General features: G+C 43.0%; 1 protein-coding gene across 1 annotated transcript in view; it reads left to right on the plus strand.

Annotated features, from left to right (window-relative positions):
• Positions 1 to 1,718: 1,718 nt before the first annotated feature.
• The window catches only part of LOC133533059 (protein PAT1 homolog 1), a 44,950-nt gene continuing 20,742 nt past the window's right edge, over positions 1,719 to 25,926 (plus strand). The window contains exons 1-12 of the mRNA XM_061871990.1: positions 1,719 to 1,983; positions 5,142 to 5,220; positions 6,420 to 6,518; positions 8,638 to 8,750; positions 10,414 to 10,512; positions 12,720 to 13,223; positions 13,976 to 14,295; positions 15,527 to 15,674; positions 17,016 to 17,106; positions 19,528 to 19,652; positions 21,402 to 21,518; positions 25,131 to 25,253. Coding sequence (XP_061727974.1) covers positions 1,945 to 1,983; positions 5,142 to 5,220; positions 6,420 to 6,518; positions 8,638 to 8,750; positions 10,414 to 10,512; positions 12,720 to 13,223; positions 13,976 to 14,295; positions 15,527 to 15,674; positions 17,016 to 17,106; positions 19,528 to 19,652; positions 21,402 to 21,518; positions 25,131 to 25,253 — 1,857 coding nt within the window. The 5' untranslated portion in view covers positions 1,719 to 1,944. The remainder of the gene's footprint in view (positions 1,984 to 5,141; positions 5,221 to 6,419; positions 6,519 to 8,637; positions 8,751 to 10,413; positions 10,513 to 12,719; positions 13,224 to 13,975; positions 14,296 to 15,526; positions 15,675 to 17,015; positions 17,107 to 19,527; positions 19,653 to 21,401; positions 21,519 to 25,130; positions 25,254 to 25,926) is intronic.

Consider the following 25,926-nt stretch of genomic DNA (forward strand, 5'->3'; position numbering starts at 1 on the left):
GAAATTGATTTTTCTGAGAGATAAACTTTTTAATGTTAAATAATTGTAATAGTTCTGAAGTGTTAAATTTTCAATGTAATATAAATTGTCGTTTGTGTACGATAGCGCAATAAATGAATAGCCGGGTTTACACAGAGCGAGCATACGCGCGAGGCAGGCCGTTTTGTGCGTAAGGAAATTGCCTCGCGCGTATGCTCGCTCTGTGTGGACCCGGCTAATATTGTATTTTACCACATAAATGATAATACTTTTATACTGATAATTAAAGCAATTTGTGCAAAATTATTCCCTAACCATTCCAAAATATCAAAAATGCACAACGTTAATATTCAAGTTTTCACTTCTGCCGGCACTCGCGGAGTGCAACTCGTTGTTTTTTTTTTATTTATTGCATGACCATACAAATCAAAATTCCTTCAGTAGTATAGGAATTAAATCTCCATGTACCAAAAAATGACATCAAAAAACCAACCCTAGAATACTTGAAAAAAATATCAAATCATAGACAGCGCTCGTCACTCCGTCAATAAGGCCTAGGTTCTTAGCTATTCTGGAGAGAGTTTGAACTATTATTTATACTATTTATAGCTGATAGCTGGACACTTTTGCAACAGTTCTACCATAAGAGATTTAACACCTTTTAATTCCGCACTCCGTAATTACATGAAAGAAAAGAAAAACAAAACATGTAAATTTTGAAACTTGCCATAAACAAAAATAATTGACAAGACACGATATAATGTTTCCAGTACTAGATGATCTACTAATTTCGTAGAAAATGAGTGAGACAAAAATAAAAAAAGCGGCCAAGTGCAAGTCGGACTCGCCCATGAAGGGCCATTTATGACGTATCAAAAAAAAAACTACTTACTAGATCTCGTCAAACCACTTTTTGGTGGAAGTTTGCATGGTACATCATATATTTTTTTAGTTTTATCAATCTGTTATTTTAGTAGTTATGGGGGGGAACACATTTTACCACTTCGGAAGTGTCTCTCGTGCAAACTATTCAGATTAGAAAAAAATTATATTAGAAACCTCAATATTATTTTTGAAGACCTATCCATAGATACCCCACACGTAAGGGTTTAATGAAAAAAAAAAAAATGTTGAGTTTCAGTTCTAAGTATGGGGAACCCCCAAAATTGATTGTTTTTTTTTTAGTGTGAAAATCTTAATGCGGTTCACAGAATACATCTACTTACCAAGTTTCAACAGTATAGTTCTTATAGTTTCGGAAAAAAGTGGCTGTGACATAAACGGACAGACAGACGGACATGAAGAATCCATAAGAGTTCCGTTGTTTACCATTTGGCTACGGAACCCTAGAAATGAATATAAGTTTATCAATCACCTTTTCATTAGAAAAAAGCGCGAAATTCGAATGTTCTATCAGAGGACAACTCTTTGCGCATACATTTTTTGTTTAATTTGCCGCCTTTTTCTTTACCATTAGTAAAAAAACATAATTAATATTACGGTTTCTACAAATTAACTGTACTGCCCGCGTAGCCAACGTGCCAATTGTTAACACTCCGTAGCGAACGAAACGCAACTGCCACTGTTACACGAATATGGAAGAGTGATAGAGAGAGATGACTAAGATACGCTACAGAACGTTAACGATTGGCACGTTGGCTACGCGGCTTGAAAGCAGAATGAGTACACAAGCAAATGTAATTGTACCAGTGTGCTGTGCTGATATTTGGAGAAACGGAAAGATTTTCTTTCTCGGACCCGAAATCGGGTCTGATTTCAGACCTGATAAAGTGTGGATGTTATTGGCACTTTAGTAAATTCTAGTACGATGTTAGTAGAATTTTTACTTGTCAAATGGAAGTATAAGTATGGCAACCCAGCTATAATGGCCGCCGCCATCGCCGTTGCAACGTTATTTGTGTGACAAGTCATGTCATTTTTGTCCATGATATATGCGAAAATCCAATGGCAGATTATTTCTTCGGGTTCGATACTTCGTCATCGGTAAGCTTGTTAAGTTTTCTTCTCGTCAGAAAAGCAGAATTAGCGAAGAATAAGCTTTAACTCTCTTACATAGTGGTCGTGCCAGCGTGCTATATTTCAAAGTTATGACTCAATTCGAGCCAGTTTTCATAACTTTCTAGCCTTTCTACGCGTCATTTATTAGTATTAAAGCCCTTTTGTCGCGTCCTATAACTTTTAGCCCTATAATATCAAAGTTCTGGATGGCAAAATACTTTAATGCTGTGTCGTGTATAACATATATGTACCAAGTGCCTTCATTCTGTTACTTGTTTACATCCAAGCTGCAAACATATTTGTCACAAATGTAGGTTTCGAATGTCTCCGCTCGTCTTTCATCCTTGAAATCTTTAAAAACATCTACAAACAACATTGTTACTTGTTCTTTATGTGATTCTTACATGATCTTACTACTATAACATGAATTATATTTGAAAGATGATTTCATCATTATGAAACGCATAATAATATATACCTTGTGGCTGTAAGTATATCCTGGAGCTATTTCCATACTGCTTACTTAAATAAAGTATCAGCCAATGACATATCTTGTTTTTTTAGAATCGTTTTTAGTCGATGCCTAAATTTTCATATTGTAATATCAGAAGGAGTGGACCTCATAACCTATTCGCAGGCATACATCAGTCCTGTATTGTTTTGAATGACAGCTTCTTGTAAATTATTTGATTTCGGATCTTCATATAGATACTTTCCTGCACCTCCCAGTTCAGAAGACACAGATATTTGTAATAAAGTTTTATTAGTTTCTTATTGATCTGATCTTGGATGGAGAAATTATTTTATTGCTATTTGATCCTTATAAAAAGAGAAGCTAGACTTTGATATTTGGCTTCTTTATAAGAGTTTCTTCTCTCTTGGTTTAGGTTTAAAGATATTTATGTCATAAAAAACAAAAGTAAATTACACGAGAACTGAGTTACAAAGTAAAAGTAATCTTAACACATTCAACGCTGTGGTTTTATTTTGGATACTAAAATCACCCACTTGTGCCCAGCTCGGTAGGGAAAGGCTTAACTATGGTAGCATACAAAGTCGCTCGAGAGGTACATGCTTATGCTACAATTTTTTTAAGGTGGGTAGTGGTTAAACACATTCATTGCTACCCAGCCAAACAAGACATCGGAGCCAGGCCACAAAAATGTTGTCATTCGGGTCGTCCGGCCTGGGAACGACATAAAATTCCCGATAGTCGACTTTTTGGCACTGAATGTGTTAAAATGTATAGAGCTGTACCTTCATATGTAAACATTTTTTTCCCTAATCATGTTCTTATCTTCGGTAACATGATGAAACCCTTGTATGTTATTTTTCTGGAGCTGAACCAACAAAGGTTGCGAAATTACTGGAATGCCACTTACCAGATTAATTAAACCAAAAATATTACTTTGCTAATATGCGAAAAAATTAATAAAAAACCAAAAATATTGTTTGCTATTTTGCGGATCAGCAAAGAAATATTTTGGTTCAATTAGTATGGATTTCTGCAAAGTAATGCCTGATTCTATTAATTACTTACCAGATTCTCTGGCTGCAGATGTTGGCAACCAGCATTTTTACAATTTATTGAATATTCATGTGGGTTTCCTGGCTCCTCGATTTCTAAAATTTACAAAAAATCCAAATAATTGGATCTGCTTACAAAATTTCACTAAAATCGGTTGTATGACAACGTTAGACGAGAACAGTGGGACAGCCAGACACATGAAATCATTTTTCCCAACCTGAAACACATGCTCTGTGTTTTTTTTGTTTATATTAGCATAGTCAGCAAACAAGCAGACGAGCCGCCTCATGGGAAGCAGTCATCGTCGCCCATGGACATAAGCAGCACCATAAGAGCCACTTACGCGCTGCCGACCCTTGAGAACCCTAAATACCCGCTAGAACATGTGCCTACGCCAATTCTAGGGATTATAGATGCCAACACTTCCTACAAAACCGGAGTTGGACAGCGATTCAGGAACGAATCATGGTGTATCTTTCTAATGTATGGCACTATCCTTTTTGGCTATTTAGGGTTATCAAAATATAAGTCAATATCTTATCTGTGGTCGTACACGCATAGGAACGTCAAATTTTGCCAACCCTAATGCGGGCTTTCCACTAAAAAAGGGTAATGGGCGGAAACGGAGCTAGCGAACTGAGCGGACCGGAGGAAATTAGCTGTGCACTTCCACTAAAAAAGAGTTTCAGCATTTGCCTTCCACTGCCAGCGGATCTTGCGGAGCGAGCGAGGCTGGAAATTGAGGCTGGGTCAGATGAGCGAGTTTGTGAGCTTCCATTAGAAGCGGACTTTGCGGAGTAACCTGGCACTCCTGGCAGCCAGTATCAGACGAACCGTCGCAGAAACAAGTACTGCACCTTTCTTGAGAAGGTATCGCTTGATGTTGGCCCAATACCTTTCAATCGGGCGAAGTTCTGGGCAATTTGGCGGGTTCATGTTTTTCGCATTATAAATAACATTCTCATTATCAAGCAAATTTAAAGTGGCTTGACATCTTTTTTATCCCCTCGGCGATAATCCTTGTCATTAACATTCCATAAACAAGGATACGCACGAACAGCTTCAATAAATAACTCCATGTTCCGCAAGGTTCCGGCGAGTACTAGACCGTGAAGGGGTAGGGGTGGTTGTAGGGGGCGGGGGTCTGACCGGAGTCCGTTCAAAACTAGCGCGCGACGCCATGAAGCAGCGGACCCATTTTAACTCGCTCAGTCCGCTCCGCTTACTCGCACGCGGTGGATGTACTTGTATGAAAATCAGTGTTGCTAGTCGAGCGGACTCCATGCGGATTCCGCTCGACTCTTCGAACTCTTTTGTGACTCTTTGAACTCATTTAGTCCGCTTCGCTCACTCTTATTCAGTGGAAGCAAAGATATGCAGTTCGCCATTGCTAGTTAAACGGACTCCGTACGGAGCCCGTTCCGCTCGCAGTGGAAGGCGGGCATAATAATTGCTCGGGGCAATGCTGAGCCGAACGGAGCCAAAAAAACCCGAAACGAGGAGTGTCGCCCCACTGGTTCTGGCTTCTAATTGATCAGTGGGCCACCAATCCATTAATATACTGTATTCTACTCCATAGTATAACATACAGATTATTACAGATGTTTTTTTTCAGAACTTAAATGACGACGAAGGAGCCGGCGAGCCGTCAGAAGATGAATATGACGCACTCAACGATGAGACCTTTGGGCAGGGTAAGTACCACAGATGCTGGTGGAGAACAGCTCAGAATAGGAAAGAGTGGGAAGAATTAGGGGAAGCCTTTTCCGCGTACGCGACACGCAAATAAATATATAATATTACTATATTAGGAAAATTATGAAATAAAGGCTATTACTATTATTATGCCTTGTATGGAGCCACTCCGCTGCATTCCAGCACCATGTGAGAGGTTCTCTTCTGTCTCCATGCACCCTCGGCCAGGGACAGGAACCGCTTACAATTATAACGGTTTTTAAGCGAGGTTTTTTAATGCTGGTTTTGAGTAACCATATCATTCTTGTTAAGCTTATCAACGGCTTATTGCTTAAACAACTAACCGGAACGTTGAAATTAATTCGTGTTAACTCAATACCCAGTCAGAACCCTGGTTTTAGCGCTAAGCGGTTACGAACTCGACGCAAAATATATTGATCCTTATTATCATAGCTCCTCGATTCATTTTTATTTGAAAAACCCGAACGTCGTTCCTGTGAGTTAATCAAGTTAAGCCGAAACCCTATCCTATAGGGCAGGGGTTCCCAATCTTTTTCACCATGCGGCGCAGTTACAAGTTTAGTATTTTGCAACGGCGCCCTTGTAAATTTAAAATCACGGTCGAAAAAGAGTGACACAACGCTATATTATTTACCGATGCGAGCGCTCAAATAGGTACCCGCGAATATTTGTGGTTTCGGATAATGATAGAACTCACGGCGCCCCTCTTTACTTTCTACGGCGCACCAGGGCGCCGCGGCGCACACTTTGGGAACCCCTGCTATAGGGTTAATAAGTTATTCACCATTCAACGCAAACAATACTGGGCTAAAGTTTAATACATATGCGACTTTTTTTTTTATTGGAGTTCTTCGAATAATATTGTACTACACAGGTTTGCTCCGACGCACGCGCCGTCCGGCAGACCAACAACCGGTTAAATTAGTCAATAGAAACCGCTTCATAACCCTTTTAAAACCCTATCAAAACTCTAACCCAATAAAATTTGGTTTGTTAGGCTTAACCCAGTTGAAACGCTTACCCCGTAAACAAGTCAAACAAACCCTAATCCAAATCATTTACGAAAGCGCTTAAGGTAAAGAAGGGGTTTTCCAGTCCCTGCCTTCGGCATAGGGGACTGTCTGTGACTTATGGTCTCTGTTTTTGCAACAAATAAATATGTATTTTATTTCCACAGCGGACGGCTTCGATTTCGAGGAGCACGAGCATATGGCTTCTCAGCTCGAGAGCAGCCGCCGCCACAACAGCACCCTGGACGATGCCAACATGCAGCTGGGTAAGTACAGGCAGCATAGTTTGCATCAAAGAGAAATTTAAATTGAGTTGGATTGACAAAGAAAGCTTTGTAGCCACAGTAAATTTACTGTAAATTTTCGATACATGCTTAAAACTTTTAGAACGCCATTTGACTTTGATCCTTATTCTTTCACAGATATGTGTTAAATTTTGTTGAATATCTTAAACTTGCAACATCTTCCCGGGCATCGGCTAAAGGTTGTGGCTCCATCGCTCAAAACGATGCCGCCATACCTTTGGCCTTTGATCTACCACCACCACTTTGATATTTAACAAATTTAATAAGGATCAAAGTCAAATGGCGTTCTAATAGTTTTAATCATGTGCCGAAAGATGGCAGTAAATTTACTGTGGCTACAAAGTTTTCTTTGATAATCCACCTCAATTTTTAATTCTCTTTGCTTGTATCAAACTTGAAGTTATTGACAATATTTATATTATTTTCCTATTTTAAACAAACAGTACGGCCAAGTGGGTAGTGACCCTGCTTATGAAGCCGATGGTTCCAGGTTTGAATCCCGGTAACGGCATTTGTTTGTGTGATGAACACATATTTGTTCTTGAGTCATGGGTGTCTTTCTATGTATATAAGTATGTATTTATGTGCATAAGTCTCAAATGGTCAAACCAAATAGATGTGCTAAGAAAAAGACTAGCTAGTGCTGGTTATGCGTTAAGAAACCTATCCAAGATTTTGAATCCAACAGACCTGAGGGCAGTTTATTTTGCACATTTTGAGAGCATTCTAAGATACGGTCTGGAGGTATGGGGTAACAGTGTTCTAATAAATACCATCTTAATATTACAAAAGAAAGCTGTAAGATGTATTGATAAAGCTAAGCCCCTGGAACACTGTCGCCCACTTTTTGTTAAACATAAGATAATGACCGTCATTTCATTATACATCTTCTTAATTAGCATATTTATTTACAAAAACAAATCTAATTACAAGTGTAAATCCAATAACAGATTGCATGCCTTAAGAAATAACAATGATATTATTTTACCAAAATCAAATAATTATATTCATTTTAAAAGAAGTATTGAGTACAATGGAATCAAAATTTTTAATTTTTTAAGTAATGACATAAAAGAGTGCACTAATTTAAATGAATTCACAAAAAGGCTAAAATGTTATTTAATAAACAGACCTTATTACTCCTTGCAGGAATATTTCCAGAAACTGTATGAATAGTAATAATATTTTATTTAAATTTGTATAATACTCGTAATAATTTTCTTAGCTTCAGAATTACCGAACTATTAGCTATAGAAATTTAATGTCATCGTAAACTTAGGCTAAATGTATTACCTAGTGTAAGTTTTGCATGCCAAGTGTGGCAGAACATGCATTCATGTAACCTATCTACTGACATGACAAATTGTAATATCTGTGTAATGTTCTAGCAAAATAAATGATTCTGATTCTGATAAGTAAGTTTGGGGCAAGGTCGATCTGTGTAAGATTGTCCCCAAATATTTATTATTATATCATTGTTCACTAGCGAAAGAGTGGACTGTATGTCGAAAAAAAGGGGCGATAGGGAATGAAATTTAGGGGTCGGTTGAGCAAGAAAGTTGTGTTGCGATAAAATTAAATTACTGAATTGAGCTTGAGTGTAAAAAACAGTGTACGTCGAAGTTACCTTCCAGTCCGGAAGTTGTGGGGTGAAATCGTCGGTCGCCGCTGAAGACCGCTGGTGGCGATTCCGGCTGTCCTTGTCGCAAGCTAGAAGTAAGCTTAGAACCGTTACCTTGAGTCATCCAACTTAGACCTCGGATTTTCCACTTCACGGATGTGCACGGCGTCCTTCGGCTACACAACACTGATACTAAATATGTACTAATAATGTTACTGGTAGTAGTGCTTTGGGTCAACGCGAAAATAATAACGAGAATAGCGGAACGATGTGATCTAGTGGTAGGTTTGTGACACACTGGCTGTCAACTGTATGACAGGGCAACAGTTTATTTTTTTGAATATTTGAATGTCAACTGTGACATGGTGTTGCCACAGTGAATACAGAAAGTATATTATTAAGGCCTAACTGAACAATCATTATTTTGTATAATTATATATATATTTTTATCATTTTCAGAAGCGTCACTATCCCAGCTAGTGCTCGATGAAAGTGAACACACCTCAGCACTCGGTTCGAGCGTGTGGAGACACGATGCGCCTTTTGCGTACCAACCACCACAGACGCAGACGGTAAGCTGTATGGTTTACTTATTTTTGCGTACCAACCACCACAGACGCAGACGGTAAGCTGTATGGTTTACTTCTTTTTGCGTACCAACCACCACAGACGCAGACGGTAAGCTGTATGGTTTACTTCTTTTTGCGTACCAACCACCGCAGACGCAGACGGTAAGCTGTATGGTTTACTTCTTTTTGCGTACCAACCACCACAGACGCAGACGGTAAGCTGTATGGTTTACTTCTTTTTGCGTACCAACCACCGCAGACGCAGACGGTAAGCTGTACGGTTTACTTCTTTTTGCGTACCAACCACCACAGACGCAGACGGTAAGCTGTATGGTTTACTTATTTTTGCGTAACAACCACCACTGACGCAGACGGTAAGCTTAATGGTTTACTTCTTTTGGCGTACCAACCACTACAAACGCAGACGGTAAGCTGTATGGTTTACTTCTTTTGGCGTACCAACCACCACAGACGTAGACGTAAGTCAGAGTTACACACAATGTTTTTTATCAGTAATCAGTCATCACACTTGCGAAAATGAAATTTGATTCTATTCACAATTTTATAAATAGAAATTTAATTTCATTTGATATTTACCAGTAGCTTTTCGGTGAAGGAAAACATCGTGAGGAAACCGGACTAACCCCAATAAGGCCTAGTTTACCCTCTGGGTTGGAAGTTCAGATGCAGTCACTTTCGTAAAAACTAGTGCTTACGCCAAATCTTGGGATTAGTTGTCATGCGGACCCCAGGCTCCCATGAGCTGTGGCAAATTGCCGGGACAACTCGAGGAGGAAGAAGACATATAGAGTTTTAAGTTTATTGCGAAACAATGTTACTGGACGACAGCTAATTAATAAATAAATTAGTTGCCAGATAACATTTCCTACAAAACTTAGGACTTTATCTACCAGTTATGCTTATTTGAAGATTGTGAAACACAAACGATGAGTTTATTCGTCAGATAAGTCGCAAGTAGCTTATTTAGGACTTTACTTGTACATTGTGAACCAGGGCCTAAGTATATTTAATAGGGAATATTACGCAAAACTCTGCGTAGGGGGCGCCACTACCACAATCCATCATAATCTGAGGGTCTACCGCGAAACAAGAAAATCGAAATTTCGTTATCTAACCTCTCTATCACTCTTGCATATTCGAGCGATGAAGAGGCAGATAACTAAACTTCGATTTTCGCGTTCCCCGGTAGGCCCTTTGTAATCAAAGCCATCAATGTCATATTTTATTATCTGTGAAAACTTGTCAAAAAACAGTTTAACACAGTATGTATAAGTTACTCTACAGTTTACCAAAGGTGCTAGTGCTGCACTCTGGCGGCAGAACATTGCAGTAATACTCCCTATTGATTAATTAAGATATCTTTAACTTTGACGACCGGTCTGGCCTAGTGGGTAGTGACCCTGCCTATGAAGCCGATGGTCTCGGGTTCAAATCCTGGTAAGGGCATTTATTCGTGTGATGAGCATGGATATTTGTTCCTGAGTCATGGGTGTTTTCTTTGTATTTATAAATATTTATATATTATATATATCGTTGTCTAAGTACCCTCAACACAAGCCTTATTGAGCTTACTGTGGGACTTAGTCAATTTGTGTAACAATGTCCTAATTTTTTTTTTTTTAACTAACATGTACAATGTTTTTAGCCCGCACCGATCCTCAAGAATGTGTGTACGGTGGAGGAGATCGAGCGGCAGCTGCGGCAGAAGCAGGCGCCATTTCCACCCTCGCAGAACTACTTCCAGGTATGTCGCTAAATTAAATTAACCGTTTTTTGACATTTGTATTATACACGGTGCCCGTGAGCATTGCGAGAGATTTTAACAGTATATTCCTGATCATATTTAAAGACTAATATGTGATATAAACTTTTTTGGAATTCGCTTAATATCAGAGTTAAAGCCACTTACAAAAATAACATCTTTTTGTAAGTGGCTTTAACTCTGATATCTATCTGTTTATCCTAAATCACAGGTTCGCCTACTTAGGAAACAGACCTTCTGGTTTACTTTTAAGAATCCTTTTGTACAAGTTATTGCTTATGAAATTAGTTTTTTAAGAATTCTTTTGTACAAGTTTGTTTGTTTATGAATTAAAAAAAAAAAAAAATCTTTTTATTGTTACTTAGTGCAAAACGCCTTTTTGATGGTGATGTAGCCACTATAGGGACCTTGCGCGTTGGAGGGTCTGCCATCTTGTGGCCTGAATCGGAACCATAAACATGCACATGTACACGTCACGTGTTTTCTTGTGCATAGTAGGTTCTGCCATCTTGTGGGCTACATCGGAACATCACATTTACGCCTCGAGACAAAAATCTGATGGCTCCGATTCTGCCTCCTACAGTTCATGCACGCTCCCTATGGGACCTAGTGCAAATATCGATGGAAGGTAGAGTCAAGGAATAGAAACTCATTAGGCAGAATTGTTGCAAAAGTGTCCAGCTGTCAGCTATAAATAATAGTTCCAAATCTCTCCAGAGTTGCGCTAGAGTAGCTAAGAACCTAGGCGTTTTTGACGGAGTGAAGTGCGCTGTCTGTGATTAGATCTTTCTCTCAAGTATTCTAGGTATTGTAGCGCCACCTATTTATGGTTTTTTGTCGCACACTTTTGGGAATATTGAGATTTTGTTCCTTGCCTCTACCTTCCATACAAATATCCTTGTTGATAGATGTCAAAAAGTGACAAGTAACACTGCAAAATAATTGCTTTTACAAAAAAAGATCAAATTATTATTGAGATTTACAAATCTTGTCTTGTTGTCTTGGCCTCAGAAATGCGTGGTTACAATCTCTCGGGTTCCTCGTGGGCACCTTGTACGGTCACGTCTGAAAATATAAATACGGACAAAGTGTCAAAAATATCTATACACTAACTTAATGTATGGGCAATAAGGTCGTGTATACATATTTTCGGCACTTTTTTCGTACCATACATAAGAAGCACAAAAAATACTTCTATATTTATTTAATTACCTACAAATGACTCTTTTTATTGATTCATAGTCGTATATAGTTTCTATTTTTCTCCGTGAGCTTCTACGGATTATCGTCTTATCTATTGTTTAAAAACCGCAAAGGCGCGTGCCACTATGAAAAAATGGTGAAGCCGCATAGGTAGCGTTTATTGAATTACTACTCTATTGACCACGGAATAAGATTCATTATGAACTAATACAGAATTCTAACAGAATAGCTGTCTGATCTCAATTGGTGCGTCTAAGGTAGGCGACTAAACGCTCTCAAACCAGCTTAACTTGTGACACTGCGATCCGAAACAAAGATACGTATTCGAAGACCTCGCTTGGTAATGCGAGCGCACGGCTAGCTAGCGCCAAGGAAGCAATGTTATGTTTCTCGAAGAGCAGGTAAAAAACAGGGCTGGATTTTCACACAAATATATTTGGGTGGTTTTACGTTCTTTAATTTAAAGAGATAAAACATAACACTATTGAATCTGGATTGCATCTGTAAAGTGGGTTTAATAATTGTTTATCATGAAATCATATAAATAAAAGACAAATCCTCTAAATTGCACAACCTTGAAATAACATTTACAGAAAGCCATACATAATACATGAAAACACAGGTGACAGCAGGCGATCTTATTGCTAAAGAGCGATCTCTACCAGACAACCTTAACCTTTTTCCAGGCCGCACCAATCTACAAGGTTTTCCCAAAAAAGCCAAATATATTCCAATTAATCCAGCTTTGATGATTCATTTGAAGACGAGTAACATTTCCTGAAAGTGTAATCTAATTTGAACCTAAAATCGGAATGCTAAAGTTGAAATTCTAATGGCGCGTATGTGGTCGATAAATCGTACTATGTCTGGAAAAGGGTTAAGGTAGTGGAGAAATGAAATTATTAATTTAACTATTTAGTATGTGCAAAAAATAAAATAGGTGAAAATAAAAGATTAATCACACAATGAATACTATAATTTCCCAGCCGCGATTCCCTCCCGTGATCCTGCAGCGGCCCCCGGGGCTGCAGGCGCCCGTGCCGCTGCCCTTCGCGCCGCAGAGCATGCCCGCCAACAACATGATGCCCATGGCCCACCCCAACAACACCATGAACATGCCCAACCAGATGGGCCAAAACGTCAACCAGTTCATGCAAAACGCCAACCACTATCAGAATAACATGCATCCAAACATGCATATGAACCAGATGCCTAATCAAGTGAATATGGGTCCGAACATGAACCAGATGGGTCAGAATCAGATGATGCCCAACGGGAACCAGTTTCCGGGTATGAACCAGCCGGGTATGAACCAGCCGGGTATGAACCAGCCGGGCATGAACCAGCCGGGTATGAACCAGCCAGGTATGAACCAGCCCGGAATGAATCAGTTTCCGCATATGATGCCCAGGATGATGCCTCCACCTGGGATGGGAATGCCGAGGCAGAATTTTAATCCGAATGTGGGACAGTTTAATCATAATTTTCGTGTAAGTATTTTTTGGTATTTTGTTTCATTTTACATTTATTCATGGTATTTGTAATTCTGGAAGTTACATTAGAATCACTTTTTATTTTATTTGCTGAAATTTGTATATATGTTCTTATGAAAAACTAAGAACAGTGTTTAGTTAAATAATAATTATTTGTTTTACAAGGGGGCAAAGTTGTTAAATCGCTCGTGTATCGTACGTTCCCGATACAAAATATCCCAGAACTGAACCACGAGCGAGTGGTTCCAAAAGTGGAATCTTGAGCGTTGCGAGGGTCTCAAAGCACGAGGATTAAACAAATTTTGCCCTTGAGTGAAACACAACATTTTTCACCACACCAACCAGAAGACAATATGAACTGTAACATATCGAACAAAATCAAATCCAAATGAACGTCGTTAAATATTTACCATTCCGCCAAAAGAGCGCCAGACCGCCAAAGACGTCATTTGACGCGTGCGGCTACAGCCCAATATCAACCTTCATGCATACCGACAAGGTTCACGATTACGCGCCGCGTACGATAGGCGTGGCGTTCAAAGGGTTAAAAGTCAATTCCACCAGCTAACAATTAGAAATTAACTCAAAATTTGCATCTGATTACTTTGCCCCACGTGTGGATAAAATGCAACTTTCTCATCAGTTTTTAAACAACCAAGAGAGCCTTTACCGGCTGGTGTGGTGAAAATAATTTTGTATGTGTGCATAACCTGAATGTAACAAGGTTAAACCAATTATTTTTCTTCCAGGGTCCAGCCATCCCCTCCAAGCCCGAACCAATGATGCACATACAAAAGCCCCAGCCGAACCAATCCCCTCCCAAAAACGGGAAAACTCCACCAAAACTCCAGAAGAGTCGCGTCTACAACAACTCCAAAACCGCTCCGGCTCAGAACATGACTTCGCAGAACTTGGTTCAGCTGATACAGAATACCCATCCTATGTTGCAGTTCAATAATAGTTATCATAACGCGAGTCATCACCCAATGCTGAGTAGGGGTTTTGGGCAGTTTCCTAATAATATGGCGTTTGGGCAGAGGCCGAATGGGACGTACAATAATAATCATAGGTGAGTTCAGACATTTATTCTTTTTATTTTATTTTAATACCACGACGGTGGCAAACAAACATCGGCCCGCCTGATGGTAAGCAGTCACGGCAGCCTATGGACGCCTGCAACTCCAGAGGTGTTACATGCGCGTTGCCGACCCTTTAGAAACCTGTACACTCCTTCTAAGCCTTATTTATTAAAACTTGTTTTAGGCTACAGTATTTCTTGGATAGGGTGGTGTTACTTGAGTTAGCCCATCGCGGGTTCCATACTTTTTAGTATTCGTTTTATAGCGGCAACAGAAATACATCATCTGTGAAAATTTCAACTGTCTAGCTATCACGGTTCATGAGATACAGTCTGGTGGCAGACGGACGGACAGCGGAGTCTTAGTAGTACTAATAAAGAGGGACGGGGGAGGCAGAATAGTTATACGAGAATATGTTTTGAGAAATAGCGTAGTCTTTTATACTACGTCGGTGGCAAACAAGCATACGGCCCGCCTGATGGTAAGCAGTCTCCGTAACCTATGTACGCTTGCAACTCCAGAGGAGTTACATGCACGTTGCCGACCCTAAACCCCCCCTCGTTGAGCTCTAGCAACCTTACTTAGTCTAAAACGAATTAAAAACGCAATAGCGTTAAATGAAGTTCTACACCAGTCCTTTTTTTAACGCTCACATCGTACGCCTACGGTTTAAATAGATAAATGTTGTAGCATGAAGACGATAAGGCGATTTTCAACATAGTTTGTGCAATGTACAGTCAAGGTATTAAATATCTACACAGATAAAGCGCTAAAAATATACACTGTACACTGCTTTAAAGTATAGTCAATAAGGTCGTGTATACATATTTTTGGCACTTTGTCCGTGTCGATATTTATTACCTTGACTGTACATATCCCCAAATATGAATATAACTTTTTAAGCATTGCTATAGATTTTTTTTACAACATACCTCCCGGAGGTGTGCCGTTTGATCTTTAAAAATATTATTACTAGATATTTATAGTTTATTGCACATTAAATATTAAGTACAAATCTCTACCAATCATACCACTAGGTCTTAAAGAGACGTTCGTTACGTGCAGGCTTTTATTTTCAGTTTAATATATTTTTAATATAATAAAAGGCTGTACCTACAATATGGGCCCAGGTATAATAGTTTGGAAGGCCCTGACTTATAGAAAACTATTTGGCTTCAGCATTATTAGCGATTTTAAATATGACACATGATATTGTTACAGGCATATGAACGGTGACGAGGTGACAACATCGAGCGATACCGACGAGTATAGTGGTCTTATGACCCAACGCGAAAAGCAGTGGCTGATCAACATACAGATGCTTCAGCTAAATACTGGCACGCCTTACATACACGACTTCTATTATACGGTGAGTGATGATAGTGTTGTTATGTTGCAACATAAAAGCAGTGGCTGATCAACATACAGATGCTTCAGCTAAATACTGGCACGCATTACATACACGACTTCTATTATACGGTGAGTGATGATAGTGTTGTTATGTTGCAACATAAAAGCAGTGGCTGATCAACATACAGATGCTTCAGCTAAATACTGGCACGCATTACATACACGACTTCTATTATACGGTGAGTGATGATAGTGTTGTTATGTTGCAACATAAAAGCAGTGGCTGATCAACATACAGATGCTTCAGCTAAATACTGGCACGCCTTACATACACGACTTCTATTATACGGTGAGTGATGATAGTGTTGTTATGTTGCAACATAAAAGCAGTGGCTGATCAACATACAGATGCTTCAGCTAAATACTGGCACGCATTACATACACGACTTCTATTATACGGTGAGTGATGATAGTGTTGTTATGTTGCAACATAAAAGCAGTGGCTGATCAACATACAGATGCTTCAGCTAAATACTGGCACGCATTACATACACGACTTCTATTATACGGTGAGTGATGATAGTGTTGTTATGTTGCAACATAAAAGCAGTGGCTGATCAACATACAGATGCTTCAGCTAAATACTGGCACGCCTTACATACACGACTTCTATTATACGGTGAGTGATGATAGTGTTGTTATGTTGCAACATAAAAGCAGTGGCTGATCAACATACAGATGCTTCAGCTAAATACTGGCACGCCTTACATACACGACTTCTATTATACGGTGAGTGATGAGTATAGCGGTCTTATGTCATATTGTCATGTAATTAGAGGTTCGATTTGACAAATCTGTGCGTCATCGTGGATGACACAAACTATATGTAAGTACTATGTATATGTATGTAGCAATGTAAGGGTAAAATCTTGCAAGTTAATTTTAACCTACATATGTAAGTCGGGTGACAATGCAATATTATGGTACTATCGAGCTGATGTGATGATGGAGACAGGAGGTGCCCATAGGAACTCTGTGATAAAACAACGCAACCTAATTGTGTTTGGCGTTTTTAGAATTGTCTCGATGAGTATTAGTTGCCTGTGGAAAGAAAAGTACAGTCAGCGATAAAAACTTGTACCAAAAATGATTTATAATTTAACTGATTAAACTCTCTCTTACCAATATACCAGTTTAAGTGAAAGTTCTTATGTTTATGGTTTCAAGAAAAAAAAAAGAACCGAAATTGAAATAAACCGTTATTTACCGGTTTATTTTAAACTGGTTCCGAGCTTTGAATACTATTAATGTAAACGTCATTACAGATATTAACATTATATTACATTTTGTTGTTGCACAGGTGTTCTTAGAAAGACAGTCGCAGAAAGAGAAAGAAGGAGTAAAGGAAGCTCACAAGGCGAACCAGCAGAACCATCCGTTCTACAGCGGTGGTGAGTCTACATTTACCAAACATTCTAGTAAATTACTGAATATTGTTCGCGCATTCTGAATAGGCCAATCAAATTAGACTCATTTTCAGGAATGAATTCCCCAGCAAGCTGGAAATAATTTTAATGATGGCCTTTTCGCCGAAGTTTTATTGACCTAATTTCACTTGCCAACATTCGGCAAAGTTTCATTATGACAACGTTTTACTTGGTAGAACTATTGTTGAGTAGAATTATTATGATATACAACATTTGGAATACATTAAGTTTGCCAATTCGTTCGTTTGGCTAAAAAGATAACGTCTAGTCATTTGACAGAGACAAGATAGGTGTGACGACGAGCGAAGCGAGGATGAGCGTGTTAGGTGAACTGCGATCTAACAGCGCCAGAACTGACGTTTTGCAGAACGATGTTAGATTGCAAAAATAAACTTTTCATGTTTCGTATTAGAATTACAAAGTTATTCTGCGACCTAAAACGTTGCGTTTTAAAAAGTGTATTTTTAAGTTGTTGTCCAAACATACAGTTGCTATCTGTTAGGTTGGGAAATAATTAGAATTATTATATTGACTTGCTACTTGATTTCGGCGAAATGAACATATGCGAATAATTGATTTGGAAATGACATTCGGCAAAATAACTTTCGACAATTCAAATATCAAATATCAAACATTTATTCAGCAAATAGGCCACAGAGGCACTTTTACATGTCCATTTTTACAAACAATAAAAATTACAAAAAACAGTTACAAATATGGAATCGATGAAATAACAAATACTTTATTAGAGATGTATACTGTCTCTAAATGTCAAATTACACAAAAAAAAAACAACAAATACTAACATCCCTTAGAGATGTATAAGTCTCTAAGTGTCAGAGATAAACTATAAAAAAAAAAAGATATTAAATTATCCTTAGAGATGTAGAGGATCTCCGAGGCTTGAATTCTTATATAAATAATTTTGACGACCGGTTTGGCCTAGTGGGTAGTGACCCTGCCTACGAAGCTGATGGTCCCAGGTTCAAATCCTGGTAAGGGCATTTATTCGTGTGATGAGCATGGATATTTGTTCCTGAGTCATGGGTGTTTTCTATGTATTTAAGTATTTATAAATATTTATATGTATTATATATATCGTTGTCTAAGTACCCTCAACACAAGCCTTATTGAGCTCACTGTGGGATTTAGTCAATTTGTGTAATAATGTCCTATAATATTTATTTATTTATTTATAATAATTAAAAGACAAAAAATTAAATCAGACAAGAACCGAAATATTTAGAGAACCAATTTTAATTAGGTTTAATACCTTCATTTTGTCTTAAATGCATTAGTGCATAAACTTTAGGAGCCTTGGAATACATATTTCCTTGGGTTGCCAAACCACTCGATGTAGAAGGAGCCCACCATCAATTAAAATGGCACTACCAGCAAGGTTTGGTGGATCAGAAAAGGCGTTATTGAATTTTAATATGTTTTTTTGAATACTACGTCGGTGGCAAACAAGCATACGGTCCGCCTGATGGTAATCAGTCTCCGTAACCTATGTACGCCTGCAAATCCAGAGGAGTCATACAAAAAAAAAAAATGATATCCGCGGTCCCGAACACGCATCCATCTCGCTCACTCTTAAGCTCAAGCGCGGTTGTTTTATGCGATAGATGCAATACAATGAAACATGTATGGAAGCAGATTTGCTTGGCAGTTCATTATGCCTCTTTAAAATAACCGTATATTCTTTATTAAAATAACGGTTAAATGTTGCAGCAACCAGATAATACCTGTGATTTGAGTCTTTTCTCAGTTTTCTATTTTTTATACTTTTACACTACATATGATGCTACTTTACCGCACATATTACGTTACTGTGTCGAACATTTAAAGGGCCATATGTACTGTAAAACGTTGTACGATACATGTGCGAATAGGTAATTGGCAACTCGTGTCGATTTAAAACACTCCCTTCGGTCGTGTTTTAATTTATCACCACTCGTCTCGAATTTCCTATTTTTCGCACTTGTATCGTAATTTACTATTACCCGTGGGGGCCGTGGGACCTCACATATGACAAAAATGTGTCATATGCCTGTTTACTATTTTTTTGAATATTTGAATGTCAACTGTGACATGGTGTTGCCACAGTGAATACAGAATAGTACATTACGATACAAGTGCGAAAAATAGGAAATTCGAAACGAGTGGCGATAAATTAAAACACGACCGAAGGGAGTGTTTTAAATCGACACGAGTTGCGAATTACCTATTCGCACATGTATCGTACAACGTTTTACAGTACATATGGCCCTTTAAATGTTCGACACAGTAACATAATATGCTACTTCTCGCACTAGTGCTATAAAGTAGCCCCATATGTACTGTAAATTATATTATTAAGGCGTAACTGAACAGCCTCGTTTCCAGGTGTAAAGCAAGAGTCCCACGGACGCGAGCGCCACAACTCGAACCGCCACAACTCCACCAGTGAAGACGCGCCGCCGCGGGCCTACGTGCCCACACAGTTTGAGAATTCGCTGGGAAAGTTGCAGGTAATCAGCTAACAATAATATTATTTAGTATAGATAAGATAAGATAAGATAATTCTTTATTGTACAACCGTGTTACAGAGGTGTTATTTAATTACATGTGTAAGTTTCAACGGTAACCCAATTCGGGTATACAATATACACTTAAAACTAACTTAAAAGTAAGAAACACATTTCCGTTAAAAACATCATATCAATCTATACAGAGTATACGGTATCATGACGAATATAATTCAAAGAAATGCTTTAGAGAGTAGAATTCATTCTTAATAAGCCATTTTTTTAAACTACGTATAAATTCAATGTCATCTAACATTTTTAATTCATCTGGAAGCTGATTAAAGACTCGGATCGCAGTAATATATGTGCTTTTATCGTAAGTTTTATTTCTGACTAGAGGCAGTTTTAAATTGTACTTATATTGAGAGCGAAGGTTATCGCGGAGGGAAGCTAATGTTGTAAAGTAATTCTTGTTACTCTTAAGAAATTTACAGAGTTCGTATATATATATGCCAGTTAAAGTTAGAAAACCTTTGTTCTTGAAAACATTTCTCAGTGATTGTCCGTGGTTAATACGATAGATAATTCTTAAGCACCTCTTTTGCAAAATGAATGTGGACTGCACGTCTACGGAATTATTATTATTAATAGCTGATAATTAACTATTATTTTTGTTAGGATGTACGAGCTTTATTTGTAACTTCGATTTGGCAACTTAGAATTTCAGGTTTAGTTTAGCAATTATATGTATTTAGGTTATATGGTTTTCATACTATATTAAAGGAAACTGTAGATCTATAAGTCTATTACCCTATATTGTAACAATTTATCAATATAAGAGACTGTTTGTTTTTAAATAAAGAAAAAAAAATCTTTTGAATACAGTTGCTCAGAAAGTGCTACTTTACGTAGCTGTTTAGCGTGCGGAAAGCTGGATTTCGCGAACTAGTGCTTTTTACTTTTCCACTTGTTCCAATGCATGACTACTTATTGATACACGTGCGGAAATGTCATTCTTCACTCGTCCCGAGTCTCCCTAGGGAGTTATAGCTTATTAACCGACTTCAAAAAAGGAGGAGGTTCTCAATGCGACTGAATATTTTTTTTTTCACAATCCTTAACTCTCGTGGGAACAAACTAGGCCTTTGTCCTTCAGTACACCTGCATGAAATAAGATCTTTTTCGAGCAAGTGTGATGAAAAAATATTTTTTTTTTTATATTTTTCAATTTGTACCCACTTTTTGAAATCTGAATATTCAACGCGTGCTTGGTGACCCTAAAGTACGCACACGGAGTCAGGGCAAAGGGGCATGTTTTATTTGTCGACCGGTCTGGCCTAGTAGGTAGTGACCCTGCCTATGAAACCGATGATCCGGGTTCAAATCCCGGTAAGGGCTTTTTTTATGATGAGCACGCATATTTGTTTCTGAGTCATACGTGTTTTATATGTATTTAAGTAGTTATATATTATTATGTCCAAGTACCCAAAACACGAGCCGTATTGAGCTTGCTGTGGGACTTAGTCAATTTGTGTAATAATGTCCCTATAATAATTAATTATTTATATTTCAACATTTGAAATGACACCGTATTATTATTTTCTTTGCAAGTGTGATGAAAACATAACTCCGGGGGTAATATTGGAAACGACGAGGCCTTTAGATGCAGCTGTCGTAAATCTAAAGACCTCGAATATTTCCCTTACCCCCCCTCGTTGCACAATGTAATATAGTATATTTGTTATTTCGCAGTGCGGCAGCGTGACGGCGCCGCGCAAAATAATCGACGTGGAGCTGGTGGGCGGCGCCGAGCCCGCCGCCACGCCCTCGCGGGCCGACAGCGTGGCCAGCAGCACCGCCCCCGCCGAGGTCAGTACTGCGCCGTGCCGTGCTGTATATACAGTACCCGACGTGGAGCCGGGGGGCGGCGCCCAGCCCGCCGCCACGCCCTCGCGGGCCGACAGCGTGGCCAGCAGCACCGCCCCCGCCGAGGTCAGTACTGCGCCGTGCCGTGCTGTATATACAGTACCCGACGTGGAGCTGGTGGGCGGCGCCCAGCCCGCCGCCACGCCCTCGCGGGCCGACAGCGTGGCCAGCAGCACCGCCCCCGCCGAGGTCAGTACTGCGCCGTGCCGTGCTGTATATACAGTACCCGACGTGGAGCCGGGGGGCGGCGCCCAGCCCGCCGCCACGCCCTCGCGGGCCGACAGCGTGGCCAGCAGCACCGCCCCCGCCGAGGTCAGTACTGCGCCGTGCCGTGCTGTATATACAGTACCCGACGTGGAGCCGGGGGGCGGCGCCCAGCCCGCCGCCACGCCCTCGCGGGCCGACAGCGTGGCCAGCAGCACCGCCCCCGCCGAGGTCAGTACTGCGCCGTGCCGTGCTGTATATACAGTACCCGACGTGGAGCCGGGGGGCGGCGCCCAGCCCGCCGCCACGCCCTCGCGGGCCGACAGCGTGGCCAGCAGCACCGCCCCCGCCGAGGTCAGTACTGCGCCGTGCCGTGCTGTATATACAGTACCCGACGTGGAGCTGGTGGGCGGCGCCCAGCCCGCCGCCACGCCCTCGCGGGCCGACAGCGTGGCCAGCAGCACCGCCCCCGCCGAGGTCAGTACTGCGCCGTGCCGTGCTGTATATACAGTACCCGACGTGGAGCTGGTGGGCGGCGCCCAGCCCGCCGCCACGCCCTCGCGGGCCGACAGCGTGGCCAGCAGCACCGCCCCCGCCGAGGTCAGTACTGCGCCGTGCCGTGCTGTATATACAGTACCCGACGTGGAGCTGGTGGGCGGCGCCCAGCCCGCCGCCACGCCCTCGCGGGCCGACAGCGTGGCCAGCAGCACCGCCCCCGCCGAGGTCAGTACTGCGCCGTGCCGTGCTGTATATACAGTACCCGACGTGGAGCTGGTGGGCGGCGCCCAGCCCGCCGCCACGCCCTCGCGGGCCGACAGCGTGGCCAGCAGCACCGCCCCCGCCGAGGTCAGTACTGCGCCGTGCCGTGCTGTATATACAGTACCCGACGTGGAGCTGGTGGGCGGCGCCCAGCCCGCCGCCACGCCCTCGCGGGCCGACAGCGTGGCCAGCAGCACCGCCCCCGCCGAGGTCAGTACTGCGCCGTGCCGTGCTGTATATACAGTACCCGACGTGGAGCTGGTGGGCGGCGCCCAGCCCGCCGCCACGCCCTCGCGGGCCGACAGCGTGGCCAGCAGCACCGCCCCCGCCGAGGTCAGTACTGCGCCGTGCCGTGCTGTATATACAGTACCCGACGTGGAGCCGGGGGGCGGCGCCCAGCCCGCCGCCACGCCCTCGCGGGCCGACAGCGTGGCCAGCAGCACCGCCCCCGCCGAGGTCAGTACTGCGCCGTGCCGTGCTGTATATACAGTACCCGACGTGGAGCCGGGGGGCGGCGCCCAGCCCGCCGCCACGCCCTCGCGGGCCGACAGCGTGGCCAGCAGCACCGCCCCCGCCGAGGTCAGTACTGCGCCGTGCCGTGCTGTATATACAGTACCCGACGTGGAGCCGGGGGGCGGCGCCCAGCCCGCCGCCACGCCCTCGCGGGCCGACAGCGTGGCCAGCAGCACCGCCCCCGCCGAGGTCAGTACTGCGCCGTGCCGTGCTGTATATACAGTACCCGACGTGGAGCCGGGGGGCGGCGCCCAGCCCGCCGCCACGCCCTCGCGGGCCGACAGCGTGGCCAGCAGCACCGCCCCCGCCGAGGTCAGTACTGCGCCGTGCCGTGCTGTATATACAGTACCCGACGTGGAGCCGGGGGGCGGCGCCCAGCCCGCCGCCACGCCCTCGCGGGCCGACAGCGTGGCCAGCAGCACCGCCCCCGCCGAGGTCAGTACTGCGCCGTGCCGTGCTGTATATACAGTACCCGACGTGGAGCCGGGGGGCGGCGCCCAGCCCGCCGCCACGCCCTCGCGGGCCGACAGCGTGGCCAGCAGCACCGCCCCCGCCGAGGTCAGTACTGCGCCGTGCCGTGCTGTATATACAGTACCCGACGTGGAGCCGGGGGGCGGCGCCCAGCCCGCCGCCACGCCCTCGCGGGCCGACAGCGTGGCCAGCAGCACCGCCCCCGCCGAGGTCAGTACTGCGCCGTGCCGTGCTGTATATACAGTACCCGACGTGGAGCCGGGGGGCGGCGCCCAGCCCGCCGCCACGCCCTCGCGGGCCGACAGCGTGGCCAGCAGCACCGCCCCCGCCGAGGTCAGTACTGCGCCGTGCCGTGCTGTATATACAGTACCCGACGTGGAGCCGGGGGGCGGCGCCCAGCCCGCCGCCACGCCCTCGCGGGCCGACAGCGTGGCCAGCAGCACCGCCCCCGCCGAGGTCAGTACTGCGCCGTGCCGTGCTGTATATACAGTACCCGACGTGGAGCCGGGGGGCGGCGCCCAGCCCGCCGCCACGCCCTCGCGGGCCGACAGCGTGGCCAGCAGCACCGCCCCCGCCGAGGTCAGTACTGCGCCGTGCCGTGCTGTATATACAGTACCCGACGTGGAGCCGGGGGGCGGCGCCCAGCCCGCCGCCACGCCCTCGCGGGCCGACAGCGTGGCCAGCAGCACCGCCCCCGCCGAGGTCAGTACTGCGCCGTGCCGTGCTGTATATACAGTACCCGACGTGGAGCCGGGGGGCGGCGCCCAGCCCGCCGCCACGCCCTCGCGGGCCGACAGCGTGGCCAGCAGCACCGCCCCCGCCGAGGTCAGTACTGCGCCGTGCCGTGCTGTATATACAGTACCCGACGTGGAGCCGGGGGGCGGCGCCCAGCCCGCCGCCACGCCCTCGCGGGCCGACAGCGTGGCCAGCAGCACCGCCCCCGCCGAGGTCAGTACTGCGCCGTGCCGTGCTGTATATACAGTACCCGACGTGGAGCCGGGGGGCGGCGCCCAGCCCGCCGCCACGCCCTCGCGGGCCGACAGCGTGGCCAGCAGCACCGCCCCCGCCGAGGTCAGTACTGCGCTGTGCCATGCTTGAACCATAATAATAATAAATCGTTTCAGCCAAAGGTCTCACAGCCGAGAGTCTCGACCAACACCTTGAGAGACTCTCGCTAGGTAGGATCAAGGGTTAGATGCAGAAGGCGGCGATGTTGGGCAAGGCGGGCGCGGATAGCGCGGCGGCTCCTCTCTGCGGCCGGACCGGCGGCAGCTGGGGCCCCCCGCTGCTGGCGGCACACTAGGTTAGGTTTTTAGAATGTGTTTATGTTTGTATTATTTTTGTATTTAACATTAATATTTAAGTTTTCACTTCTCCCGGCACTCCCGGAGTGCAACCCGTTGTTTTTTTTTTGAAGCATAGGCAGGCGTTTGACCACGATTACACCTGATGGTAAGTGATGATGCGGTCTACGGTGGAGCACGCTTACATATGAGATATCTATTTACTCTAGCCTTGAAGATATTCAGATTGTACTCATGCAGAAACACAGACTCGGACAGGGCATTCCACTCCTTGGCAAAATTTACAAATATGATTTTTTTTCAGGTCCCTCGAGAAATGCGCAGAACTAAACAACTTCTACTAGATATTGAGGCGCTATACCTCATATTGCTTAGGCTTGAAGAGCTAAACGATCCCCTGGCGATATCCAACGCGCTCATACTCAAGGTATTTATACAATATATAAAATTGACAATTCGATTGACACAATTTATGAGACCATCCTCATTTTAATAGTAAAATGCCGGGACAATGCGAGGAAGATGAAGATCCGATTTAAATATGTCTGCAACATTTCAGCTCAATACGAAATCGGGAAGTGGCTCAAATTTAGCTTCCAAGATTTGACACTAACAAAATAACATGCATGCTAACAGGGCAAGTTAAATAAAAGCTTGTAAAATAGTACAAAAGCAGGGTTAATATAGGGTAAAAATGTTGGCCATTCCAACTGAATTGTCATTTTAATATCTAGGATATCAAAACACAGCTTAAACATTAAAAAAAAAAGATTTGTTATTTATTTTACTTCAACATCGTCTCAGTGGGGAAGAAATTACAACTATTTTTGCCTAACTGCCGTTCCTCAATCCACAGACGGAGCGGAAGCTTACTTCACGAGGCTTCACTACACATCAATAAATAAATAAATAAATATTATAGGACATTATTACACAAATTGACTAAGTCCCACAGTAAGCTCAATAAGGCTTGTGTTGAGGGTACTTAGACAACGATATATATATAATATATAAATATTTATAAATACTTAAATACATAGAAAACACCCATGACTCTGGAACAAATATCCATGCTCATCACACGAATAAATGCCCTTATC

Source organism: Cydia pomonella, chromosome 28 (assembly GCF_033807575.1).
Source record: "Cydia pomonella isolate Wapato2018A chromosome 28, ilCydPomo1, whole genome shotgun sequence".
NCBI lineage: Eukaryota > Metazoa > Arthropoda > Insecta > Lepidoptera > Tortricidae > Cydia > Cydia pomonella.